The sequence below is a fragment of the Larus michahellis genome, chromosome 1 (genome assembly GCF_964199755.1).
Source record: "Larus michahellis chromosome 1, bLarMic1.1, whole genome shotgun sequence".
NCBI lineage: Eukaryota > Metazoa > Chordata > Aves > Charadriiformes > Laridae > Larus > Larus michahellis.
This window is the reverse complement of record NC_133896.1, coordinates 224,137,114-224,163,851: the sequence shown is the minus strand read 5'-3', so window position 1 is coordinate 224,163,851 and position 26,738 is coordinate 224,137,114. Positions and strand designations below refer to the sequence as shown.

The 26,738-nt window shown below is 40.2% G+C and overlaps 1 protein-coding gene across 1 annotated transcript in view; it reads right to left on the bottom strand.

Moving 5' to 3' along the window:
* Nucleotides 1-6,122: 6,122 nt before the first annotated feature.
* LOC141737579 (putative N-acetylated-alpha-linked acidic dipeptidase) overlaps nt 6,123-26,738 on the bottom strand; it is a 28,030-nt gene continuing 7,414 nt past the window's right edge. The window contains exons 5-19 of the mRNA XM_074572523.1: nt 25,556-25,681; nt 23,503-23,689; nt 22,674-22,767; nt 20,422-20,520; nt 19,231-19,316; nt 18,114-18,233; nt 16,683-16,765; nt 16,327-16,390; nt 15,725-15,792; nt 13,623-13,714; nt 12,715-12,805; nt 11,655-11,919; nt 10,366-10,447; nt 8,541-8,633; nt 6,123-7,489 (exon numbers count right to left, since the gene is read on the bottom strand). Coding sequence (XP_074428624.1) covers nt 7,300-7,489; nt 8,541-8,633; nt 10,366-10,447; nt 11,655-11,919; nt 12,715-12,805; nt 13,623-13,714; nt 15,725-15,792; nt 16,327-16,390; nt 16,683-16,765; nt 18,114-18,233; nt 19,231-19,316; nt 20,422-20,520; nt 22,674-22,767; nt 23,503-23,689; nt 25,556-25,681 — 1,740 coding nt within the window. The 3' untranslated portion in view covers nt 6,123-7,299. The remainder of the gene's footprint in view (nt 7,490-8,540; nt 8,634-10,365; nt 10,448-11,654; nt 11,920-12,714; nt 12,806-13,622; nt 13,715-15,724; nt 15,793-16,326; nt 16,391-16,682; nt 16,766-18,113; nt 18,234-19,230; nt 19,317-20,421; nt 20,521-22,673; nt 22,768-23,502; nt 23,690-25,555; nt 25,682-26,738) is intronic.

Sequence of the window (26,738 nt, the reverse complement as noted above, 5' to 3'; positions counted from 1 at the left end):
CCTCTCTCCATCATTTATCAACAATCCTGGTCAACAGGGCAGGTGCCAGATAATTCGAGCGTGGCTAACGTGACGCCCATCTACAAGAAGGGTCAGAAGGAGGATCCGGGGAACTACAGGCCTATCAGCCTGACCTCGGTACCAGGAAAGATCATGGAGAGGATCACCTTGAGTGAGCTCTCACGGCAAGTGCAGGGCAGCCAAGGGATCAGGGCCAGCCAGCATGGGTTTAGGAAAGGGAGGTCCTGCTTAACCAACCTGATCTCCTTCTATGACCATGTCACCCGCCTTCTGGATGCGGGGAAGGCAGTGGACGTTGTCTACCTGGACTTTGGTAAGGCCTTTGACACCGTCCCCCACAGCATTCTCCTGGAGAAGGTGGAGAATCATGGCATAGACAAGTGTACTCTTTGCTGGGTAAAAACTGGCTGGATGGCCGTGCCCAGAGAGTCGTCGTGATTAATGGGGTGAAATCCTCTTGGCGGCCGGTCACTAGTGGTGTCCCTCAGGGCTCAGTTTTGGGGACAGTTTTGTTTAATATCTTTATCAATGATCTGGATGAGGGGATTGAGTGCACCCTCAGTAAGTTTGCGGATGACACCAAACTGGGTGGGAGTGTTGATCTGCTTGAGGGTAGGAAGGCTCTACAGAGGGCCCTGGACAGGCTGGATCCATGGGCCATGGCCAACTGTAGGAGGTTTAATAAGGCCAAGTGCCGGGTCCTGCATTTCGGTCACAACAACCCCAAGCAGTGCTACAGGCTTGGGGCAGAGTGGCTGGAAAGCTGCCCGGCAGAAAAGGACCTGGGGGTGCTGGTGGATGGCCAGCTTAATGTGAGCAAGCAGTGTGCCCAGGTGGCCAAGAAGGCCAACAGCATCCTGGCGTGTATCAGGAACAGCGTGGCCAGCAGGAGCAGGGAAGTGATGGTGCCTCTGTACTGGGCACTGGTGAGGCCTCACCTCGAGTGCTGTGTTCAGTTCTGGGCCCCTCTGTACAAGAGGGACATTGAGGTGCTGGAGCGTGTCCAGAGGAGAGCGACCAGGCTGGTGAGGGGTCTGGAGACCAGGGCATATGAGGAGAGGCTGAGGGAGCTGGGCATGTTCAGCTTGGAGAAGAGGAGGCTGAGGGGAGACCTCATTGCCCTCTACAACTCCCTGAAAGGAGGGTGTAGAGAGGTGGGTGTTGGCCTCTTCTCCCAGGGGAATAATGACAGGACCAGAGGAAATGGTCTGAAGCTGCGGCAGGGGAGGTTTAGACTAGATATCAGGAAGAATTACTTTACTGCAAGAGTGGTCAGGCACTGGGACAGCCTGCCCAGGGAGGGGGTTGAGTCACCATCCCTAGAGGTGTTTAAGAAACGTCTAGATGTGGCACTTCATCTGAAGGGCAGAGATTGTAGGTTGTTTGGTTGGACTCGATGATCTTAGGGGTCCTTTCCAACCATGAAGATTCTGTGATTCTGTGAAATGATAAGCATGTCCAGGTCTGTGATTTTTTTTTCCTGTCATTTCCCAACTGCTCATAAGCCATCACAAATTCTGAACAGCAAGGACTTTCACACCAACATATCACTTGACATGTACAAACCAGATGGAATTCCGCCTACAGAATTTATAAAGAACGAGCATATTGGTGTATTATTAGCATTTATATAGCACCACAGGTGTATGACTGGCACACAATAGACAGTAAAGTGACAAGGGCTTTTGCAGATTACTATCTAAATCAGACCTCACATGATGATAACATCAGTGGAGGAAGAAGGTAAGAATAGCAACAGTGAGAAAGTATAAAATGTATTTATTTCTATGCCTACATCTTTTTAAAATGATAAGGGCATCAGCTATGCTGAAGTTAAACAATAGCAGCAACCAAGCAGCTTCTACCACTTAAAATACAGTCCTAGTACTCTTAGTTATTGGTTGTGGCATGTTCTTACATTCCATGGATTGACCACCAGTGGAATATATTATGTTCTGTCTAAAGGCAAGTATAACACACAGTATAAATCTATGCCTTGAATTATGCGCCCTCCACAACAGGACAGGGGCAGGAAATAACATAAAAAGCTCATGCGTTGAGATAAAGACAGGGACATCAATTGCCAATTACCATCACGCTCTTCGTCAGGCGTAGAACGTCACATATGTATTGCTTGAACAGATTACTAAACAACTGCGCAATCAACTGTTTTAAAGCAAGCTGCTCTCCTTCTCACAAACTGTTGTAGGCCTACTCCAGTGTTGAATAAAGCCACATTCTGAAAACTCCTACTTTCATAAATTGGAAATTTGGGGTTCTTTCCAGCCCTGAATTCTTGAAACATTTATTCTTCTCTCTTAGCTGAATAAGGGATTACTTGCTGCTCCTCCCATGAACCTGCTGTAGCAGGTCCAGAGGAGGCCACAAAGATGATCAGAGGGCTGGAGCCCCTCTGCTGTGAGGACAGGCAGAGAGAGCTGGGGTGGTCAGCGTGGAGAAGAGAAGGCTCTGGGGAGACCTTACTGTGGCCTTTCAGTACTTAAAGGGGGCTTATAAGAAAGACGGGGCCAGACTTTTTAGTAAGGCCTGTTGTGATAGGACAAGGGGTAATGGCTTTAAACTAAAAGAGGGTAGACTAGATACAAGGAAGAAATTTTTCACGATGAGGGTGGTGAAACACTGGCCGAGGTTGCCCAGAGAGGTGGTGGGTGCCCCATCCCTGGAAACATTTAAAGTCAGGTGGGACGGGGCTCTGAGCAACCTGATCTAGGTGAAGATGTTCCTGCTCACTGCAGGGCATTTAGACTAGATGATCTCTAATGTCCCTTCCAACCCAAACTATTCTATTCTATTCTATTCTATTCTATTCTATTCTATTCTATTCTATTCTATTCTATTCTATTCTATTCTATTCTAGAGTCAGCTTGATCTACTGTGGAGGCCAGTGCAAGGAATGACATTACTACACAAGAATTTTTGTTGTCCCTCTTGGATCATATCTATTTTATAGATAGATATTTGAAATTGCTTACTGATACATTGCAAAAGTACCCCTGAGCTATCTCATCTACACACTTCCTAGGAAGATAAGAAAAACAGGATATAAAGGCTAAATAAATACCATTCACCCAGGCAAAACCGAAGCTTTGGCCTGATAACAGAGTTTATAGATGCTGCTGGCTTCCCTTTTGGAAGGGGGAACAGGATGGAGCAATCCAGACGCTTCTTAAAGAATGTGGGGAGAGAGCAGCTAGAATTAATTTTTCCAAAAGAAGGGAGGAGGAATAAAGCTACTTCCTCCTATTCTGGCCTCCATTTTCCTCAGTGCCCGGGCTGTAAGTGGGGGTTCTCTTTAGCATTGTTTTGCTGCTCCTTTCTTGTCCCTCTCTTTTTGTTCCTGTACCTCCTTTGTTTTCTCCCCTTTGCTGGTACTACCTGTTCCAACATATGCAGCACAAGGAATGCAGCATCTATCCTGCATGTTCACTGTTTTCTGAGGCTTGGGACATGGCCTAAATAACCCACTATACACACTACAAAATCACAAAGCCAACATTGCAGTATCATGTCTTACAAACGCTCCTCAGAATAACTGGAGCCAGAGAAAAAGGAGCCTGACACGGTGAGATCTGAAGTACAGCATGCCTGGTATGGAAAGTCACCTCTGTGAGGAGGTGGAAGAAGCTGCTCCAAACCAAACCTCACCTCATTCTTCGCTGTCAATGAGCATCTCACTTAGCAGCCCAGGAGAGAGCTCGGAGCTGTAAAGACCATCAGTATCCCGTAAGACTCATCTCTCTCTCAGTCACTTCCCGACCAAGTCGAAACCACATCCATCAGCCACCCTATTCTTTCACAGGGTTTTTTTCCTGCTAGAACTAAGGTATTGTCAGTGTGGGATGCTGCTAAGACTGCTTCTCTGACAATAGCTGGGTATTTTCTTCAATGCTGAAAATACCAACCTTAGCCTAAATTTAATCAAAGTTAATACTTGAGGCTGATGGGAGATAAAACCAGTTCTAAGTAGTCACAAAAATTATGCAAGACAAGCACTGTGAAAAGATTACTAGGAAAAGAGACTTCTTTTTTCTGACCAGGTGACAAAACTGAAAAAAGGTCCAAAACACAAACTCCTGAACATACAGTACTTCTTCAAATTAATATCACTATTAAAATTAGCAAGAAAATGATGATTTACTGCATAGGCCTTATATTGAGCTCCAGAAGGGTGAGAACTGCATATGTTGAGAGTGAAAACAAGAGTGAGGTTCATCTGAAGACAGCAGAACTTGAAGATAGCTACATATATTCCACTTAGTTTAAAAAAAAAAAAAAAAGTATCCCTGGTAAACTCAAAAAGCTCCAGAAATGGCGAAGATGCACATGCCAAATGCAAAACTAGCACGCTTCCGTGGAATGCATAATTACGTTAGGCAGCCAATTAGCAAAACCAGCAACAGTACATAAAAATACGTAATACACAGAACGAGGGCTTGCAAACTGTAGGTTGTAGCTGCTCAGCCACTGGGCCCCAAAGGTTATTATCTGCAGCAGGAAAGATATGCTGCTGTTGTGCTGCTTGACCTATTGTTTGACTAAAGGTTGAACCTGTGGCTTGAGAGATCAAAGGGCCCTGGTTTGTGGGAAAGGCAGCTCTTGCAGGAAAAATGGTAAAAGGGGAATGCTCAACCACAATTTCAAATCAGTAGATTCCTTCTGACTCTGCCAGTTGCACAGTCCCCCCAGAACTCTCTCACGGCCTCTGCCGTCTATCTGACTACCAGATTAAAAGGGTAGTCGATTTTGATGCTTTGAGTTGGAGCCTCTGTTATCTTGAACTTCAAGAGTCCATTATCAGATTCCAGCTAAAATGAAGTTTACATTGCTGGCAGCTGACAAATTCAGTAACATCCAAGATGATGCTGGACAAGCTAAGGATAAGAATCATAGGGGCTGTCTCAAGAGAAGTCAGCTCCAAGTGTCAGACTTCTCAGAATGGAGATCAGAAAAGCTTTGTGCTGGCAAGTGAGGGGTAAACACTCCCACCGATAGCATGGAGTGTAACGTCTTTGACTCAAATCCCTTTGATAAACGACTGGGTTAGGTCTTGGGGGAAGAGCTGGACTGAGTCCATCCGAGGATCTTCTTCTCTCAAAGTATTAAACAAAGCTCCATTTGCTTTTAAAATCCAACTGCTACAGATTGTGGTTTGCACTGAACAAGGATGGGTCAAAAAGCAGGCACAAATCTGGGAAAAGTCACTGGGCAATTTGAATCCCACCTTACCAAAACATCACGTAAGCCATGGTGTTACAGCCAAACTTACGGGTGCTTCCTCTCTCTGGACCAGTTAGCCCTGAATTTTGTGTGCACAGGAGAACAGACTCAATAGGAGAGAGAGAACTTCTGTCCCCGTACCCTACTGCCTGCAGGGGTTAGGGGACAGCCCACTGATTATTTTCTTTTAAATGGGCGTTGCTGTGGTTTAAGAGCGTAACTATCTCTACATTTTTTGCGATGCTGGATCCTAACATTGTATATTATCTGCCAGCTATTGCCAAAAAGGGCCCTAAATAAACTTAAAGGAAACAATGCTATGGTTAGGCCAGAGAGTAAAAAATTATGTCTTCTGGACTGAGAGAAAAAGTTGCTGAGGAAGCTTACAGGTCATTTAGGGAAAGATCTCAACAGTTTTGCAGACTGGTGCTTCAGTTCTGGATACTTCTTCCTCAGCAATAGAAAAATATTATTTTTGTATCCCACCTGGTCAACAGAAGCTGTTTATCGCTGCCCTCCTCTGCATGGTGGATGCGTGTTATCATTCCCTTGATTGCTGCAGACAAAATCCTCTAGGTTAGCTGAAGATCTAAACCGATGATCTAAACTAACCTGACCAATTTTTTCAGAGGTGGATTCTCCATTGGCAAAAGGAGCAGTGGAACAGCCAGAAGCAATGGCAATGTCTCCCATCAGCACAAGTAGATTTGGGGGAAGACATGTCTCCGTGGTTTTACCCCAATCGCTTTCATAAAAATGTGAAAATAACTGAGCAGTAACTGTGGGTGTAAGAGCACTTCCCATTATCTAGAAAACTGGATTATTTTATGAGAAAGATCAACAGTTAAGTAAAACAATGACTTAATTTGTAACTTGCCTAAAGTGTTTTAATGTAAAGAGTACAAATATTTATGAATAAATGAGGTTTTATAGAAAAGAAAATATCTACCATGACATTGAAATCCATTAGATCGTGGGACCGTCTTCTAAGGCATGGCGGAGGCCTCAGCTGAAATGACAGATTCAAACTACCCAAAATATTTGCTGTGCAAGAGGTTAGTAATCCTGTAGTGGCAGAGTGGCAGATGAAGAGATCTGATTTTTTGATTCTTCTCTGTCTGATCTCGGTCGTCCCATTGTAGTCTTTTGAGCAGACTGTCATAAGAGTAAGCTGCACACCCAAATCAGAAATATAGACCCTACTAAGATGCTAATAATTTCTTATCCTTTCAAACTAAGGACATGACAAATTTTCTTTGCTTCTCATTGTCTTCGTATTAAAAATACCTTGATACAGACGAGGTATAGCAGGGGTAGATTTTGGGTAAAAGAATAAAAGTAGGTCTTCTTCTTGAAAGACATGATTTGTGAGATGATTATACGTCTGACAAGAGGTATCACCTTGTTTTTCCCCCAGTGACTAGAAGGCTTCTTGCTTAGTTTTATTTGCAAACAGCTGCAAGACTCAGCATGTGAAGAGAAGAACGTCATGGATGAGTATTCTGGGCTGGCTGCCCAAAACTTGTTATGATCATTACACATCTCTCACACAGTATGTGACGGTTTTCCCATCTTCATACGTGATTCTTTGTGTAAAAGGAGAGCTGAAAGGGCTATCTATAATTACACAACTCCAAGGTAAATAATAAAAAGTCAACAACAAAATTAGAAACCGATAGAAACATGAAATGACTTCTGGTTTCCTAACGCACTATGAGTAGTGCTATAATAATTGAGCTAGAAAAATTCTGAAAATAAATCCAGTAGTTAGCAATTCGTAAAATCTGAAGCTGAGAGAAAACATGAAACTTTTGCACTCTCACTTCAGAGGTTATCCAAAGCCTGATCTCTCTGAATGGAGTACATTACCTCGTTAACATTGCCAAATGCATTCCGCTTGGGCTTATTATTTGCAAAGAAAAAGATTTTTTGGATTATGTGTTCTTTGTAATAATCTGCATAGTGTTTTTAAATGCTCCATTTTCAAGGCTTCTGCGAACTGTCATACGTAGTCTTCGTTGATGATTACGTTGTTGATATTTATGCTACTTCTTTCAGTGTCCCTGCTGCTGCCTGTACAGTGAAGGCTGCAATGGAAATCTGCCTCTTAACTTCTTCCCAGGCTTCATGTTGGTCAGCTTTGTTTTTAATGTCAAACATGGCATCATAGATCCCTGGGAATGATTCTCCTGCATACTTGTTATGGCTGCTTGGAGCAAAGATGACATGTCTGTGGGGAAGTTGGGGGAAAAAAATAACAATATTCTACATTAGGAAAATAAAACATATTATTTTCTGAATAAAACTAATCTGTTTCTGTATCATCAGTTAAATTCTTGACACTGAAGATCTAAATAAATAAGATTATTGTAGCAATAGTACCTACAATCTATGAAGCAAGAAAATAACATAAGCTAAATTATTCCATGTGAATTCCAGAACTTTATAGATAAAAAGAGTTGAGATAGAAGTTGACTAATGTATTCTCCTTTCCCTCATTTTAGATGAAATAGAGAGATAAAAAAACAGCCAGCTTCTTTTCTCACAGATATACACAATCTCCAACAGATACAGGCACGCTTTGAGGTAGGAAAGCTGATGCTTTAACAAAAGACTGTTCTCAACAGATTTTTAATCAGAAGCTACGAGGGGAACAAGGACTTTACATCGTAGAGTTCTCTTTCTACAGTTATTTTTTAGTGGAACTTTTCAGTGGAAAGATTCCTGTTCTGAATTATGCAGAGTGGTAGGAGGGCCAAAAAGCTAGACTTGGCTTGACTATTCTGCCTCTCAAACAACATTTACTTCTTGAACTGGATGAGAGAACTACTGAATTCACTTCACTGCTGTTGAAGTACTGCCCTCTACACTGTATTTGCTAGCATGACTGTTCTGCTACAATCAATCAAATTGTAGATACTTCAATTATACCCTATTTCACTTTCAAATTGTAGTAACTTCCTAAAGATCCTTTACCACTGAAATGACTTGAACTGAGTCCGGGGTGAAACTTTTAGATCTGTTTAGAAGCCCACAGAAATCAGTGGTAATAGGTTTACTGATCTGAATAGGCTTCCAACAAGACTCTTCCTCATTCTGCATAGTGTACCTCACTGAAGTTTTCCCTAATGTTGTCTTCCCTTTTCAATTTTATTTGTCCTGTTTAATCTACTTTTACCACGTTGAATAAAATCATTACAATTCCATTTAGAGACCTGTAAATCTTAAAGGAATTCTTATATGGTACTCAAGGCGGAAAGTGAAAAATAAGCCCTTCTTACCTATAGAATGGCCTGCCAGGTAATCCAAGGGGATCAATAAAAGCCCTTTCTAGAAACATGAGCTGATCATTTAGCGATCTGACAGCAAGTAGGCTAAAAAGAAAACGGAGGAATATGTTAGCTACAAAGTGTTTGGCCCACTCTCACCCCGTGCCTCCATGTACACAGCTCGGGATTTGTGAAGGACAGTAGATCCAGGATGTTGAACTTAAAGTGTAGGCCACGAGACAGCCCAAGTCAGATAACCTGCAAAACAGAATTATGCTGTTCTGTACTGTGAGACAGTCTGAAAGTCTCTTAAAGCTGTTTTTAAAGGCCAAGGAATAGTGTCAAAGAAGACAGAGACTTTCAGGCATTTTCTCTCATGTTGCACCTTATTCCTTTAGCTCGTTTTCATTAGGATGCTTAGGCAGACCATTCTCTTCTTTTGTACCACAGTTTTCTAAAGAACCTATTTTCCACAAGGCCAACCAGCTGCAAATTACTTCAATAAAATAATTTATTTTTATGTAAAACCACAACATCTGAGAAACAGGAACCTTGTGATGTTAGAATCATCTTTTGAATCATCCAAGAACCGTGTTTTTCCAACGTCAGATTGTAAATTCCCTAGAGCAGAGACCGTCTGTGTGCTTTGAATAGCTCTGAGCATACTACTGATGCTTAACAAATACAAGAACTGTGAAGAAGATTATACTGAATATATGTGGGTTTGGTAGTTTACATCCGAAGGAACTTATTGTAGCACTTCAAAGGCACTCACTAAGGAAAATGGTGAAATTTATATCGCTGTAAGCCTGGAGTAACTACCATCAAGGAAACTTTTTCAAGTTTACATTGGTGTAAATGAAAATTGAAACTGGTTCGTTGGATTAAAGCTTAGATTTAGGCCATCCATCAATTAAACCATTTTGAAAATGCCACATACATGTCATATGTCATAAATGTCATATTTTACAGAAGAAATTTTTGTTAACTCATTTATCTTGAAAGTTGCTGCCATTAAAAAGATGGCTTTTATTCTCACTTAGTCTTCCATAAGGGTAAGCGTATGGCTAAATTATATTCTTCCCAAGAAATGTAACATACACATATGGATGTGTATGTTAACGGATAAAGGAATATGTTAATGTTAATGTTAATGTTAATGAATAAAAGGAAATTTGATTTCTCATTCTGGGCATGGCCTACAAAGAATAAATTAACAATTAAGTCAAGTGCAAATTAGACCCTTTGGCATAGGTGGTGCATAGAAATTTTGGGAAAGCTCATCAAAAAGCTTGCCACAACTACAATCACAGTACTTGATTGGTGCATTGTTTTTTTTCATTAAGTATTACCATTATCTTGAAAACTAGAGTGCTGGCAAATGAAGAGCACAAGTCAACATTTGTTCTTTAATGGTAATCCAGTGACAAAATCCTAGGATGTGTTTCTACTTGGAGGGAGTTACACACCTGAGCTGGCTCTGCTCATGCTAACCAGCATTCTAGGCACATCCATGCACCATCCTGGCACTGCTCCTCAATTAAAACCTGACAAGAATTGACATTAATTACCTTGGACACTTTTCAAAGCTAATATGGCTAGATTCCCAGGCTCTGCAGTGTCTCTGATGTCCAGTAATTCAACATTTCTAGACTTTGTTTCCTAGAGTAACCAGATCCTTAGAGACAGGAACCCGTAAGGACCTATGAAACAAATGACTGACGTCATTTGTCGCCAAGGTTATTGAGGGGACTAAATGCAAGGGAAGACCATGCCCTCTGAGCCCAGAGGACTACATGGAGTATTTTACTGGAAGAAGAAAAAGAGTTAAACTTACTTATTGATATCTATTTGTTGCAGTCTCTCATGAAACCTAGCAGCAACTTCTGTAAAATTCTTCACAGCTGAAAACAGAGCATCTGGAGGGAGCAAGAAGGAAGCATTTAACTTCAAATTCTGAAGAAATCATTTAACAAAGCAAATTCTTCAAATTAAAGCTTTATCTTTCCCTGTGATCATGATCTGCCAATTCTCACTGAATAAAAATCAGATGACCCCCTATTCCTACATTAAAAACTATGTAATTCTGTGAAAATGTGCCTTGGAGACAATAGAAATCAGTATTTTTGTGAATACTGCTTATTGCTTGCTACCTAAAGAATGTACATAAATACCAAAAACTAGAGCATGTATTGCCAGAATCAGACTGTTTGGGTAGGTCTGAGATTTTATAAATCCCCAAACCTATGTTTTATTGGTACGTCCCTCCACACAAACATTTTTGAGAAAGTCTGAGTGTACGTGTCTATGTGTGTGTGCATGCACGCACACGTATCCGATATTGGTCATAAGCAGCCAAGTCCTAAACTGAATAGTATGTAATGTTGCCAATAAAATAAAGGCTTCTCAGGCAGGAGGCATATTGTGAATCCCTATAACATGAAATAATATTTCACATGCCAGCACAAGATCCCTATTGTTGCATAGGGATGAACCATTCCTGCGCGACCAAGCCCCGAGGCAAACTTCTCATGATGCTTGCGCTTCCCATCACATGCCCATAAACTGAAACAAGAGAACTTTTGACTGGAGATAACGAGAATAGTTTTAATCCTGAGAACAGTCAAGGACTGTGGTCCAGAGAGGTTCTGTAGTCTCTGTCCTTGGAGGTTTTCAAGACCAGATGGCATAAAGCTCTGAGCAACCTGGTCTGACCTCACAGCTGACCTGCCTTGGGCAGGTTCACCTAGAGACCTTCTGAGGTTCCTTCTAACATGTTATTATCCTATGATCAGCGTTGCACAGAGAACTACCCAACGCTGTAAGCTGCAAAGCAGTGTTATTTATTTTTTTTCAGGGACCAAGACAAAGATATTTTGTTGGCAACACTGGTGAACCGTGTACAGATCAAGAACATTCGACTCTAAGCGTTGGCAGTGGCATAGTCTCTAGACAGGCACGCTAGTGACAAAATATTCAAATTTCAAATTATTAGAGGGTGTGGCTCTTGTTTTATTTTCTGTTCATGCAGCACAAGGTAAATACCAGGTCACGACTAAGACATACATTGAGATAGAACATTGGTAGCATTAACAGAGGAAGAGTGTGATGAAAGACTGTACGTACCAAAGGATACATTGTATGTTGCCAGTTCCTCTTCATGGTTCCTTGACAAATTATAGATGATGTGAGCATAGGTGCTCACAGCTGATGCATAATCTCTACAGTCAAACGGAAGCACAACGGAGTTGGCCAATTCAAACACCAGCCCTCCCCGTACCTGAGCTACTGTCAGATGATTCTTGAAACTGGGATCATAAAATCTCTCCACAATTTCATAGGTTTCATAGACACTGTGGTAAACTGGATAGCTGCTATATTTTTCTACATTCTGAAACAAACCCAAACAAAACCATTACTCAGTTGTAACTTCCGCTTTGCTTGAAAACCTTTGCTGTGGGATTCAAGGCACTGTAGAGTTAAGTTTCAGGTCGCACTAATCCTATGCAGCCACTACAGACAGTCAAATGAGAAGAACTGCGCAGTGGTGGCTCTCTTAGATATCAACCTGTGGAAGATGAACAGTCATTTGAAGATGCCCCTCTCCACTGACCATGTGCAGAGCCTAAGAAGATAGCTAAGAACAGACACATAACCTTTAACCGGCTAAACAGAGGTGAGACTGCCCTGCCTCTCTTTGCTTGGATCTCAACAGTCGTTTCTCTTTGTGCCTTTGAATATGCCTCTTCAGAGGAAAAGGCCACATTGAGTAGATTGCTCCTCAAACATTTCTCAATTAGCCTCACCTCACAGTATGCTCCAGAGTCAAACCCATACTTTCCATAAAACACAAACCATTTTGAATTCAAAGCTTCATAAGTTATTACAAATCATTCAAAAGTCATCATAAGCCATTCATAAGCCTTCAAGAACCACAGGTAATTTTGAGCACATCCATTTACCCCGAGCAAAGTTCCTTTTGCCTGACTGACACCAAGTTGACCATTCCTATTTATTAAATATTTGTGTTGTAGTAGCACAGAGTTCTACTAATGAACTGGGACTCTACTCTGACACACTAAACTGAACTACTCCAAAAAGCTGGCAGTCTAAATGGCTCAATTACAGGTGACGTTATTCAGGCAGTTACAGGGGGGAGACAAAATTACTTAAGACACAGACTTACCCAATTTTTACTGTAGCGTGCTCTGCCTGAAGCAATGCCAAGACGTTGAAAAAAGACTTCAAAGTCATTGCCAGAACCCAGTTTATTTATTCTTTTAACAAGAAAGAGGAAAATTCCTTGAGCGACAATACTTAAAGTATAATTTTAGTTCACTTCCTAGTACTGTGGTAATTATTTATTCTGCAGTCGCAGTCACTAGTCTTTCCCTAGCACTCTCGTTTTATCAATATACCACGAATTGCCTGTGACCCCTACATTACATGCACCTCACCAACTGCATTCTCGGAGGAGCAGAGTCATCATTCTCAGGGGCAGAGAAATCAAACTCTCAAAAAAAGAATTTAACTCACTGTCTTTAATCATTGAGAAGACCCAATGACCTTCCTCTTATTGAACTTCCACTATCCGAAGCTCTCAACTCAGAGAAAACACAACTGTACTGGCATGGCTCCACGGAATAGAATCAGTCTTTGAGCTTCCATAGAGAAACTCTGGTAATTTTGAAGGACAGTGTTGTAAAACCTGTCTGATGTGCTCCCCAGCCACCCAAACTCAGAGGTGTTCCAGGAGGCTGGAGGCGAGTGCAAGGGAAAGCTGCTGTGATTAGCACCTTGTGTGCCTGCTGCTGGGTTGTGCATACAACCCTTATTTGTCTAAATCTCTGTAAACTACATAAGCACTTTACTTTTCATACATAAAGCTTCCTGTTCATGCTACAAAGGCAGGTTCACAAAACTGTAGTACAATAGTGTATCAGCTGCAATCAATAAAACTCTGAAATTTTTACCAGCTGAGGATCACACCATTTCTTTTAGGAGCTCAGTTTTTCAAGTGGTATTTCTTTAAAAACCACACTCTACAAGTTACAGTAACTTTTGGCATATCGTTTATTTTCTTTTGTCACTGACCTGGGGACGTCTTTGTATTCTCTTGATGGATTTTTTTTATACCAGCTCTCATAAAGAGTTTTTCCCTCAAACCCCTCATCAGGACTTGGTATCTAGAAAAAGTTTATTGTAAAAAAAGACAAAGGGTACAATTTCAAATGTTACCAATAATCAGGTAAAGTATACGGCTTAGGGCAATTAATAAGTCACAGTCTTAAGTCCCTTAACCTTTCTGCATTTCCACTGTAACATTTCAAATGCATAGCATTTTTCAGAGGAATAGTTTATTGGCTAAAAATAGGTAATTTTCAATGGAAGAAAACACAGGGAAATCAAAACATTTCAAGTCAATATCTACATTCTGATATTTCTTCATGAGATTTTCAGCCATTTAATTTAAATATCCAACATTAAAAAAAAACTCACAAAACCAAAACTTTTTGTTTCACTTTGCCAGGAAATATCAAACAATTTTGTCTTGGTTTGATTCAAAATTGTTTCTGCCATTTTAGTTCACAAAAATTATTTTCATGGGTGCAGCAGTAACCTTAGAAGGGTAAAGCGTATAGTGCTTGGTGTTAATGTCATCATAGCTGCTACAGAGCTATCCATACCATAACCATCCTAAAGTTCATTCCTATCACCCTAACTACCTTCCAGATTACTGAGCAGGTTAAACAACGTGGGTATTTTATTTTTTCATCTTTCCTTTTTACTGGTCAGCTGCTGAGGTTTTATTATCTTTAATCTATTAAAGATTATTAATATCTATTCTATTATTAATATCTAGATCTACTATCTAAGAATCCGCAATAGAAATAAAAAATCAAACTAACATATTTGGGGTTTTGGTCATGAAGCTAACTGTTCGTAGAACAGCGTTAACACTTTTTGCCACAGATTAACCTTGGATGGGATCACACAGGACCTCCTTCCCGATCAGCATTCTCTTCAGACATCAGCCACCAACAAGCTGCGATTACGCGCATTCTTCAGCCTTTGTCGCTGCTTCCCAGCTCCAGGTTGGGTTATGAAACCATGTATACTGGTATTTAGGCCAACATTTGGTGCCCAAACTAAGACTTTGCTGACCTGACTTTCTGACTGTTCTGAATACCTGCACTTAGCACAGGTTACCACGGGAACTGCAGGTGATCTGCTCTTCTGCAGTTCAGGGCAGAAATATCTTTATCTGAGCACCTAATTTCAACAGAGTTAAATTTTATTTGTTGCTTTTCAATTGCCAGCAAATTATTACACTGAATTACTACATATCCTTTACCATTTACCATTACCATTTACCACCTACCATCCTGTACCAGTACAATGGCAGCTTCCAAGAGACAACAAATTAACAACCTTGGAAAAGACAGATGACTGAACATATACAGGCAGATGAAGACAGATCTAGTAGATTCATAGAATGTATACAGTAGCTGAATGTACATTATATATATGTATATAAAACACCAACACAGAAAACTAATTAAATGTTCATGCTTTAATGCAGATGAACAGAAAAAAAAACCAACCAGAACTAAAAAGCCTTTTAGTGCCAGCCTCTAAGACTCACTCTCGAAGCAAGGAACATCTTACATCTAAGACGGTGAGGTTATTTCCTGAGAAAGGTCCCTACCTTTTAATTTTGTGTGCCACAAAAATATGTGTGAGAGCATTGTGTTCAGAGCCAGTGAAGCACATTGATCAAACCTGTCACATTATGCTAAAAACAACACTGTGGCAAGCCTTATTTCTTCCCCTGCCTAAAGGGAGTCAGAATCTCTCACTGCCATGGGCACCGTAGTAGTTGGACTGGGCAGCCAGGTTTGTGCTTGTTTCTGTCATCTGGCTCATGGCATTTTTTTATTCTTTTGTTCTTAGAAAGAATACTTTGATAGGAGGAGTGGAAAAATCCCCTAATCCTGAATAACTAATAATTTAAAGGTGTAAACTTGAAATCCCTTTGCTGCCCCTGGGAAAAAGCTCCAGTCACTTAACTATTGACTTACAAGGGGTACTGCAGTCAGAAAAGAAAGAAACATCTGACACTCTATTTTACACGCAGAGCCCCATCCAGTAAGTGAGCACTGAACATGCTGGCTAGAAATTTCAAGCGGTATTACCTCTTTAGTAAGACTGTACACCAGCCTGTACATCAGTGGTGTGCAATCCACTCGTAGGGTGTAGTTTCCTGAAAAAAAGGAAAAATCATTTATTTGAAGAAGCAAGTTCTACTGATGCCATTATTTGTTAATAAGAAAGTGACTAGAGAACTACACTCTCTACAAGGAACAAGCTGATTCTCCTTGTAGAAGAGTTCTGGGATCTTGGCAGTGCATTTGTATTGGTGAAGATGAATTACAGCCCAGCTTTTGGGGCAACCTTAAGAGCTTTTCTTATGTCCCTATGTTTATTACGCATGTTGTAAGAGGAGAACCTGACTCTAAAGAATTCTACAGAAATGCTGACAGGGATTCAACAGTTCTTGTCCCTCCCCATGACTTCCCAAATAGTGTAGCTACTGTAATGGACTTCTCCCCTGAAGCACCAGGAATATCTGAAGGATACTTTATGATTCTGGATCAGTTTCCCCCCACATCTACTCCCAGACTAATGCAACAACACTATCACATGGAAGCTTTTATGGATCTCCAAGCCAAAGTGCCTCCAAGTCACCTATATATACCATCACTACTCCGGTCAAAAACCAGTCAAAGCTATGTACCTTCGATGGAGGAATCTGCATTGATATACGCCACTCCTCGTGCTTGCAATACTTTGGCATTTTCCTATGAGAAGAAAAAGAGGAAGAAAATGCTGTGGAACACTTTTTTTTCCTAAGAACTATTTTCCCATCCACAGAAGTAAGAGCCGTTTCAGGGAAAGACATCACGTACTGCAGGGAGACATATATTCTTGGTAGTTCAAAAGGAAACTTATGAGTGTGTGTGCGTGAGTGTGTGTGAGTGCGTGTGTGTGTAAGGAAGAGAGAGGGAGGGAGGGACGAAGTGCTGCTTTCTGGTACAGACTTCTCAAGGATCTGCCACAGTGAAAGTTTCTCTTTGAACACTATTGGTTTACCTCAGCCCACTCTGTCGATCCTAACAAGCCAAATTCTTCTGCGTCCCAGCTTGCAAATATCACTGTTCTCCTTGGCCTCCATCCTGCAACAAAAGACCATGAAAACTGTATTCCAGAAATAAAGACTGCTTGTTACATGGTGACTAACATGAAAACAAATGTCACTTTGGGGGAGTTCATCTTTTATCCCCATCTGTGGGGAAAGAGGTGTGTTTAAGGAACTTTAACACCAACTTTTTCACTATCTAATCTAATAATGGTTTGCTAATTTTGTAGCAATCTCACTTCTGCTTCAATATTGTGCCAAATAATGTATTCTTTTTCATTTCTCAGCTTTAACGGCAAGAAAATTTTCTAAAATTTAAAACTCTGAACAAGCAAAAATAATTGTTGAAGAAAAGCTTTTCTACTGGTTTTGCTCTGTCCAATTTAGTGGACGCTGCATACCAGTGTCTACTTTGACAGAAAAGTGTCTGACATCTTTTCATATCTATTACTGAACTTCTTCGACCTGTCTCACAAATGCTGGATTTCAAAACTTAAGGAATTCCCTGTAACTTTGACAGATCACCTTCAAAACAAAGATCTTTCACTTGAAGTGAAATCTGCATCCCATTTAAACTCAGGCCAAATGAAACACATTCTATTGCCCTGCCTCTGTAACCGCCCAAAGTTTTCTTTGAGGCTACTGGAATCTTCGTCTTTTGCTTCCTTGCATTCCAAGGGCAGTTTCCCCTAATACCCAATAAGTGGGAGGGAATGGAAAGAAAACTAAATGTCAATAGGTTTTAAGTGCAATGGTTAGGCAAAGAAAGCTCCTTTAGCATAGTACGTGAGCTGTCAGAGCTTCTTTGCGTGGGATGTGAGATAGGGAAATGGCATTTGCACTGACAGCAGCAGAAACTTGGTACAGCTGGCATTTGTTCTTATTCTAATGTAACTAGGCGTGAGGTATTTTTAACCGTTACCTCCTCCTATGTTTGCACAGCTCATTCTCTGCATTCCACAGACACGCTTTATATATTCTTGGGTCTGTCTCCAAACCACAGTCAAGTGCTGAGAGGGTTCTCGATGTTGCCTCGATGAAACTTTGATCAGTCCACCGCTGTATTGCTTTTACAGGGACACTGAAACATCCAGTCTGACCAGCCTCAAATACACAGCCATCAATTGTACTTAAATGTCATATTTATTTCAGTAGCCCCAATTTTGTGTTTTGTTTTCCTTTAGGTGTACCTTCTCTTGAGTAGAAGTACCTCACAGATACGGAAGTTGTAACTGGAGCTAATTAACAACTGCAGAGCAGCGTGCTTATTCAAGAGATCAGAGATACAGCTGTTTAATTTTAAGCATGTGCTTAAATCCCAGAGAAATCAATAGGCACTGCTGAGAGCATTGATTTTGGTGTGCTTTATTCTTTCATTACATTACCTTTCCTTTTCAGTTTTCCAAAGCTCCTCACAATCTCGTGAACCACAGCTGCCCCACTCTGAGGATCAATGCCACCAAATACCCATGAGTCGCGGTGGCCTCCCAGGATGACATATCTGTCTAGAGAAATTAATGATGGAGGTTTACCTAGAAAAACTTTTTTCCTGCCATAGAAATGCTAATTGTAAGTAATTTCTAATTTTCCATGTAGGTATCAGGCAACAAAGCTTAACAGTTTATAATAACATGATAGGCAAAAGACATCTTAAATCTCCAAAGACGTTCTTCTGCGTTTTCAGCCAGTGCCAAAGAATTTGTCAAACACAATAACTTGATGTCATAAAACCTAAAACCTCTTAAATTCCATGTTACTTCTGTTATTAGAAATCCTGCACCTGTCCTCTAAAGATAGAAGCATCTTTCCATATTTTACAATAGCGTGCTTCATAGTAAAGTTGATCCACTAATTATATTTATACAGCATGCCAACTCGCAACATTAAGGTGTGCTGAATGCAGTATTTCTCTGAATATATACATTGTCAATCATAAAAAGAGTTGTCCAATCACGATAGAGATGTGATTAATAAGGTGAAAGTCAGACTAGATCTCTGTGCTACCATAACATGGTTAAAGTTGTGTGTCAGGCAACAGGGAAGTGCTGCAGTTACAAGTTAAATGATGTTATCATCATCCTAAGGATGTCTGTATGTCTGGGCTTTCAGACTGTAAAATCACCCTGGTTACAAGAGAGTGTAAGACAGACAAAAAGTCAGTAGTGGTGGATGTGATGTCTTCAGACGGAATGCAAAATCCATTCCCCTGTGTTAGCAGGGAAGAATATCCACTTAAGAATATTCTTTCAATTGCGAAGTCACTTGCCTGAAGACAAATATTTCCATCTTGGTTATGACTCCCCATTGAAAATCAGCATTTACAGTGAAACTGCTGACATACCCTGAACCACACGAAAGCTGGTGCAATAAATATTTCAACTCCAATGATCATGTAGTGCAATATTTCAGAGAAAACTATGTTCTCCATTTCCCCCTTGTAACTATGAAGTGCGTGTAGAGGTTACTGGACGCTCACATCACACTGAAGACAAATGACTTTACCTGGTTCCACTGTGCCTCTGATGGTACCGATCACATTGTAAATCCTCCTTACTTCGTTGTTGCTATGAATGTGCATTTTCACCTTTCTAGTGCATTGGGAAGAAAACCCAAAGAGAAAATCCACCAGATTAGATAAGAAAACATCTTGACGCCTTTCAAAAGTGTACAATATAAATTGTAAGGAAAGCATTTTGGCCAAATTTATCCTCCGTTAAACCAAAGTAAATCTGAAAAGATTTCAGTGTAGTTTTTTTCTGGATTTATACTTGTGCAATTGAGAACAGCATTTAGCCCTTGAAAGCTATGTATTGTTATTGATGTCAATAGGATTTACAAGGGTAACAGGCTCAGAACTCCAAATTCAAAGATTTTTTGCTAGCAGATAGTTTTTAAATTTGGAGAAGTGAAAGAAAAATGAAAACCATCTAATGTTAGAAAGATAAATAGTTCTCATCATCTAGAGGTTGGTGCAAATTAGAACTGACCCCAGCACAGGCAATATTGATGTGGCAGCTCAGGCAGCAGAAAATCAGACAACCTGAGTTGCAACAAGAGAATTTGTTTGTTTATCTACAACACGGCTGGAGGTGCAACAACTCATCCTCAAGGGCTGTCTGTATATTTTTCAGAAAGAATTTTTCATGTGGTATGACTAAGCCACAGGGAGGTCAAACGGTTCATATGAAGTCAGTACAATAGCTCAGCCAATATTGAAACACCTGGACTTTAGTCCTAGACTGTAATTACTAAATCAGGTTAAAAAAATCGGAAGCAATAAAAATGACATTGTAGTTAAAGCTTTTTTTCTGGAAAACTTGACTCGTAGGTTAATACTGGTTTATATAAGGCAATAGGTAAGACCGGAAGCTGGACCTACATGAATTTTAAGAAGACAACAAATTCATTTCTCAAAAAAATAATCAGTTTCATCAAATAGTTTGTCAAAGGTTAGATGCTTTTCAAATGTCACTGGTTAAAGACTATCTGGAAACTAAAGCAGTTCAGTCATATCCCTCCAATCGAGATGTACTTCTACTGAAGCTTTGCCGTGAGTGCATTTCAGCCCAGGAAATGGTCATAATCAAAGGAATGACGCAAATAACCCCAACTACTCTACCTTTCGTCAAATTCTATTGCTCTACCTGTTTTTCTCTGATCCCAAGCATGCTTTCCTTATGAAACAAAACTGACCTTGTAGAATAATCTGTTGTGAAGCCAGGACCCACACTGTAAGATACATTCAAATTTCCTTTCCAGCTACTATGCGGCGGTGCGTGTCCTCCCATATTACTATTATGAAAAAAAAATCATCATTATTAGCTACAGACATCTTACAATAGCACCAAACACGAATGAGGAACCAGGAATCACACTTTGTCAGGTCCCATGCACACCAGTCATCGTCTTTGTCTCATACAATTTATACTACAAGTTTCCACAGGAGAATAATCTGTCTTTTTAGCTACATTAATACTAATAAATTAACATAGAGGAATAGTCCTGGGCATTGAGATCAGGCTGGAATGGCCTACAGCTATCCTGTTAGCCTCCAAAGGTTTTGCATACAATCTGCCTCTTGCAAACGCTCCCTGGAATCTCCTGCTACGTTGAACTGGATTTGCTTTCGAATAAGCAGAGAGTAACTTGGGCCATTCTAACCGTTTAACAACATAGACAGTTTCTGTGCCTGGATACTGTTCGATCTGTCAGCACAGACAGAGTTGATGTGTTTCAAAGGTGTCTAAAACTGCAGGAATGTGACCAGTCCAAGCCACCTCTTCTTGTTCCATTGTCAAAGGTGAGATGTTTTTTTCTCAGTTAACAAAACTGGAAATGCAATAATTCAGTGGATCGCAATCACCCATACTTATTCACCTATTCTAAAGGATTTATATTTTTGACACGAACTTGTGAGAAACAAAAATATTAAAAAGTATGTTGGATGTTCTGGTTCTTATTGGGCAAAATATATTTATTGTAAATAAAAGCATGTCCTTTACTGCAAATGCATATTTTAGTCAAGCTTTACTCCACAGAACACTTCAGCATGTCTTTAAGTCCTTGGTTTATTTTCTTACATAAAAATGTGATAGCAGGAATAACCAGAAGTTATGATTTCTCGAGACAAAAGTTAAAAAAAAGACACAGTATTTTTAGAGGATTTAGATTTCATTTCTAATTATTAAAACCAATTTCTAAAATTATTTACAACTTATTGAAGAGAAATATCTAGCTACCTCATATTTATATATATTATTCTGCTCTACCACTACCAGTTGGCAGTGGAAAAAAGAGTTTTTTAACTTATACCTTTATCATTATGAACAGTTATCCTCATAACAGAGATGACCATAAAGCTTTAAAGAAAAGACAGTTTGGACATATATTAGTCCGTAAAAGCTTGGGAGGAAATAGGAAAAACACTAGAACAGTGCTAATGAACATCAGGTATGCAAAGACACAAATATAGTAAAATTCTGCCTCATATAAAAATATCTAGCTTTAATACTTCAGAGGAAACCTGCACTGAGAGACAAGATAGAATTAATTTTTTTTTTTTACTCCGTATTCAAACAGAGGCATCAAACAGAGCAGAATGATTGCTCATGTGATTTAGATGTAAAATTCCTACACAAATACACACGCAAGATTAAATTCACTTATTGCCCTAAACACTTATGCGCGGTGCTGTTGCCAGCCCAGGCGTTTCCTGCTCTGTACCTCTGCAGTTGACAAAGATGATTATTGCTACATTTTTAGGGGAACGATACACTTGACAACTCAATCACATCTTAGTTTTTTCAGAGAACTTCTTTGGTTTGTTGAGATAATTACGAATTCTAATGCTGCCCGCTGGCAAGCTGGTAGCCTGTCGTCATGTCACTTGCATGTTTTGTAAGCACACTCAGCTACACGTAGATGTCTACTAAATCCCCCATAACACTCCAGAGTTTCCTCAGTGTCCTTATATTAGTTTGCTAGCATCGCTTCATATTTCTGCAGCACAATACACCTGATGAGAGAAAGCACACGCCTTCATCTAACGGAGGACAGTGTAGATACTGTCCTATCAAACACACATGGCAAGCATTTCCCTGGACAAATGAATGACTTAATTTGCGGTCTTTTTCACAAGATGGGTATCATGCCATCCTCAAAACTTATGCCTTTATTCAAACTGAGAGGCACTTTATAACTTCAGTATACCTGACTGATCATGATACATTGCAAATGATCCTGATATGACATCATTGCAAACGATATCTGATATGTAGTAATAGACAACATGTTTGCCTTCTATGGAGGACCTAATGGGAAACACACACTATTTTCAACAGCTACGACAGAAGCACAGTGCAAGTCTTCTCCCTGTCTTTTCAAATACTCTCATAACTTTCAAAAAACAGTCTGCTTAAAATTCTTCATGTCTCCAGTACACTTACCGCAGCAATGACTCAGCATCATGATAGCCAATGGGATGAACTGGAATTTTTGGGAGACCTACAGCACTGTCTTTGTCTAATCGATAGGTGTATTCTGAAAGCAAAAGACAGTTATTTTCATATTTACAACTCTCAGAAGGAATCTGTACAATTCATAGCACAGTCCTAACACTGGAGTCAGGGATAATCATTTCACTTTCCTCAAAGTCAGGCTGACAGTTCTTCAGTGATTTCCTTCTTTATCAACATGTTTTCAGAGAAACACTAAAAATGTTCTCCCATAGTGTCTTCAGTCAGGCATTTAGAGCATTAGGTGAAGGTGATGAACCAGTGGGAAACAGTCATCTTCTCAGGAGCCTCAGCTGCAGCCAGGTGACGAGTCCCAGTATGAAAGATCTCCGCGTTGCCAGTGGGGGCTCTTGTGGAGGGAAAGCAGCCCAAATCCTGCAGAGCAGGAAACTACAGAAGCAAAGCAACCTGTGGGCTGTGTAGGCTGGCTCCTTGCTGACTGACTGATGAGAAACAGGAAGAGAAGACTAGGGCTTCAGCTGTCCAACGCTTGTGTCACGATCTCTGGGCTAACTTGGGTATGTCTGTGAAGTTAAGCAGACCAGCACTGCACTGTGTAACTCCCTTAACATACCCTCGCTTTCTCTGATGCACCTTTTGCAGAAGTGGCCTACTGATGTGAAGCCCAATCTGCCTCTTCTGAGCAACAGAAAGACCAAGAAAAAATGTGTTTTTTTCCAAGGGAACGAACATCCCCATTACCTTCCCATCCCTTCCTGAAAGCAGACCCTCAGAGTATGACTTCTTCAGTGTCACTCACCTTTTGCAGGATAACCTGGTGTCAGAGGATCCCCTGCCCCGTTCAGGTTTAACACATTCCCACGCTGGGCTCCTCCGCCTGGAAGGTTCCAGCCGTTTGGATAGGGATCTACTCCTGGGGCGCAGTAGTCAGCAGGGTCAGAGTACAGAATAACTCCCTTGGCACCTGCCAGTTCAGCATTCTTCACCTGCAAAGCACATCTCCGGTCCCTATCCAGTCCTTTATAGCTTCACACAAGAGTTCAAGGGGCAAAAGAAAGTCGTATAAATTACAGTGATTATTCCTCAGGGCCTTTTACAGTGCCTGGGCTAAGTAAAGGGCCCATTACTGTCTCATATCAAAAATTTCCTGAAAATATATATGTGGATATCAGGTTCCATAAGAAAGTAAAAGGTTTTCTGTTGCTCTGCATTTTAGTTAGGAGATAACTGCATTAACGTGGAACACATCCTTCACACTACTACTACATAACCTGAGTTTATATTCTGTCATCCAGACAAATACAATCAACTGACTATCGAAAGGTACCCATCAGGGATGGAAAAAGCTGTATCACATGGATGCAATCTTATCTTTCAGTTAGTCATGTATTTACCTTGTTTACCTAAACGATCTCCTGAGATACCTCAGGCTTCAGACTACACAGAAACATTATTATTGGAGAGCTTGAAACTGTCTTTGGCTGTGAACAAGCCTAACTCCAAAGGGGCCTCTTCACGAGGCTTAGGTTTATTACAGCAGAAGCACGGACCTGCACGCTATTTTGATTTTTAAAAGTGTTCTCACACGACTTTATTATTGTATAATCCTGGCTGGTAGAGAGTGAAAGAAAATATATGTCATTCTGACATCCCAATCTGTTTTGCCACTAGATAAGACAATGATGTATAGTGACTGAGTGACAACTAATCCTCAACAGTTTTAAATTTGGATATTTTAATTCAGAAACACTATAGCTTTTTTTCAGGAAATACAGTACTTGCCTTAATCCTCTATCCTATTCTTGCATACCATTCGGAAGTTGGAAAATCACAGTACAGTTCTCCAGATTTTATACAAGCTACCGAATTCTTCAGTATATAAACAGTCATTAGAAATGAATGAACAGATCATCCCTTTGTGTCAATGAGGGCATGTAATTTCTAAACCACAGGACAACTGCCCCTCTGGATACTAATAACTCTGAGGTGTTTGTATTTAATTTTAATAGAAGATTCATAGCCAGCAATACCTTCTTCAATTTTTAAGTCTTTTCCATTCAGATAGTATCTTTAAGAGTGGTAAACAATTTAGTGAAAATATTGTCTGAGCTAGAGTGTGAGTTACATGTCACTTTTCACTGGTGTGTGTACGTACGTATGTAAACCAGTGAGTTACCCACTTAAAAGCTCACAGGAGATTACCCAAGAGCATATAATAAGAGCTGGCATTCCAGCGAGGAGATTCAGTGTTTGATACCCTTAGGTAACTGAAAAATGCAAACTATAGTCCTGCCACAATTAGGGTCAAACTAATTTTTGTACAAGAGCCAAACACATTTAAATAACTTGAGCATAAGCATGCACATGATTATGTACTTTCCTATCAGGCCATGGAAATATGCAGAAATTTGTAGCTTAAAAATATTTATATGATAGGGACATTGAATAAACACATATAGAACTTAAAATAACCTCCGTATAGTTACAGTCTCTGCCTGGTGTACAGAAACCACTATGAAGAAACATAATATAGGCATCTTAAGGCACAGATGAACAAATAGGGAAGAACAGCCCAGTTCAGAGCTACAGTGCACTACCCAAGAATGTTAGTAATATTTTGGAACTCTTTCTAGTATGCAAATACGGAACATTTTCCAACTTATTAACTTTTATCCTATAGATGTATTATATGCGTATTATATACTTTATGTCTTCTAAGAAAGAATCATCTTTGAGCACAGCGCTATGAAAAACCGTTAGGCTAAATTTTCCAGAACACTTTAGTAAGTGTTTCAGTCTCGTGAAATCAACTGAAGGACAGCACAAGTAACGTTTTCACAGAGAGGCATTACCTTATTTCCTCTGAAGATCTTCCCATATCTGGCAATAACAATCTTTCCTGTACAGTTAATTCCCATTTCACGCTCTAGCTTAAAGAAGTCCTCGGTGCGGCCATAATTCACATACACTAACTCACCCTGATCGAAAGAGGTAGAATTTGAAACAAGAATGTCAATGAGCATGTCAAAAGGAGGATGTGATCTAGTAAGAGAATCAGATGGGAACAATGAGCTCTGGGACTGGCTCTGGTACGAATTCTTTTTTGATCATGAGACGATTAGGTAGGCAAGTGACTTCTAACGAGTTTATAGACTCCTACCATCCAAAGCTGCCAGACTCTGTCCTTAACGGAGAGTTAAGATAGGACTGCTGAAACAGAAACTTCGAGTAAGCACTCAGAGTGCAGCAATTACTTCTCTTCGTAGTCTGTTTAAGCTGTAGTCCGTCTTGGACAGATGGAGGTAATTCAGACCCAGAGGCCACAGTAAATATTTTATGCAGTAAACTAAATGATGCCAATATCCTATGAAATTCTCAGGACTCGATTATCATTCAATACAGCAGAAGCTACAGGACTGTCAAAATAAATACAACTTGCACATGAATAAAGTATTCTTCACGATTGTGTTTCAAGCCTGTTATTCAGTACTTGATGCCTGATTCATCTTCCTTAATGTCAGTTACCTAAAAGTTGTGTGCATTGTCTAAGAAGGTCCTGTAGTGCACTCCATAGCCAATGAAGAGCTGGGAAGTCCTCTGAAAACTCACCCTTTCCAGGAGAACTCACCTCAATCCTGTTTCAAACACCTATTTTAGGAAGGAATAAACTGCCCTCTGGATATACCTCTCCTTGATTACACCTGAAAGACTGTTTTAGAGAAAATGCCTATAATAAGCCTCAAAGACTGATTAAGGGAAAATGCCTTTGATACCAGACAACTAAAATTAGGTGACAGGACACTTTTCCTTAGTGCATTTCTCCATATCACCAGAGACCTCCAGAGAGATCTTCAATTTAATTTCAAAAAGGTATAAACTTAAATCTCTTATACCGATAAAAATCGCTGACTAGATATTCAGGCGGTCTCACATTAAGAGCATTCAAATGTTACCATATATAGTCTCATATAACAGATTCTGGTCCTCTGTGTTCAGAGAATAATTCAAAAACACAAGGATTATTCTTGGGGAGGT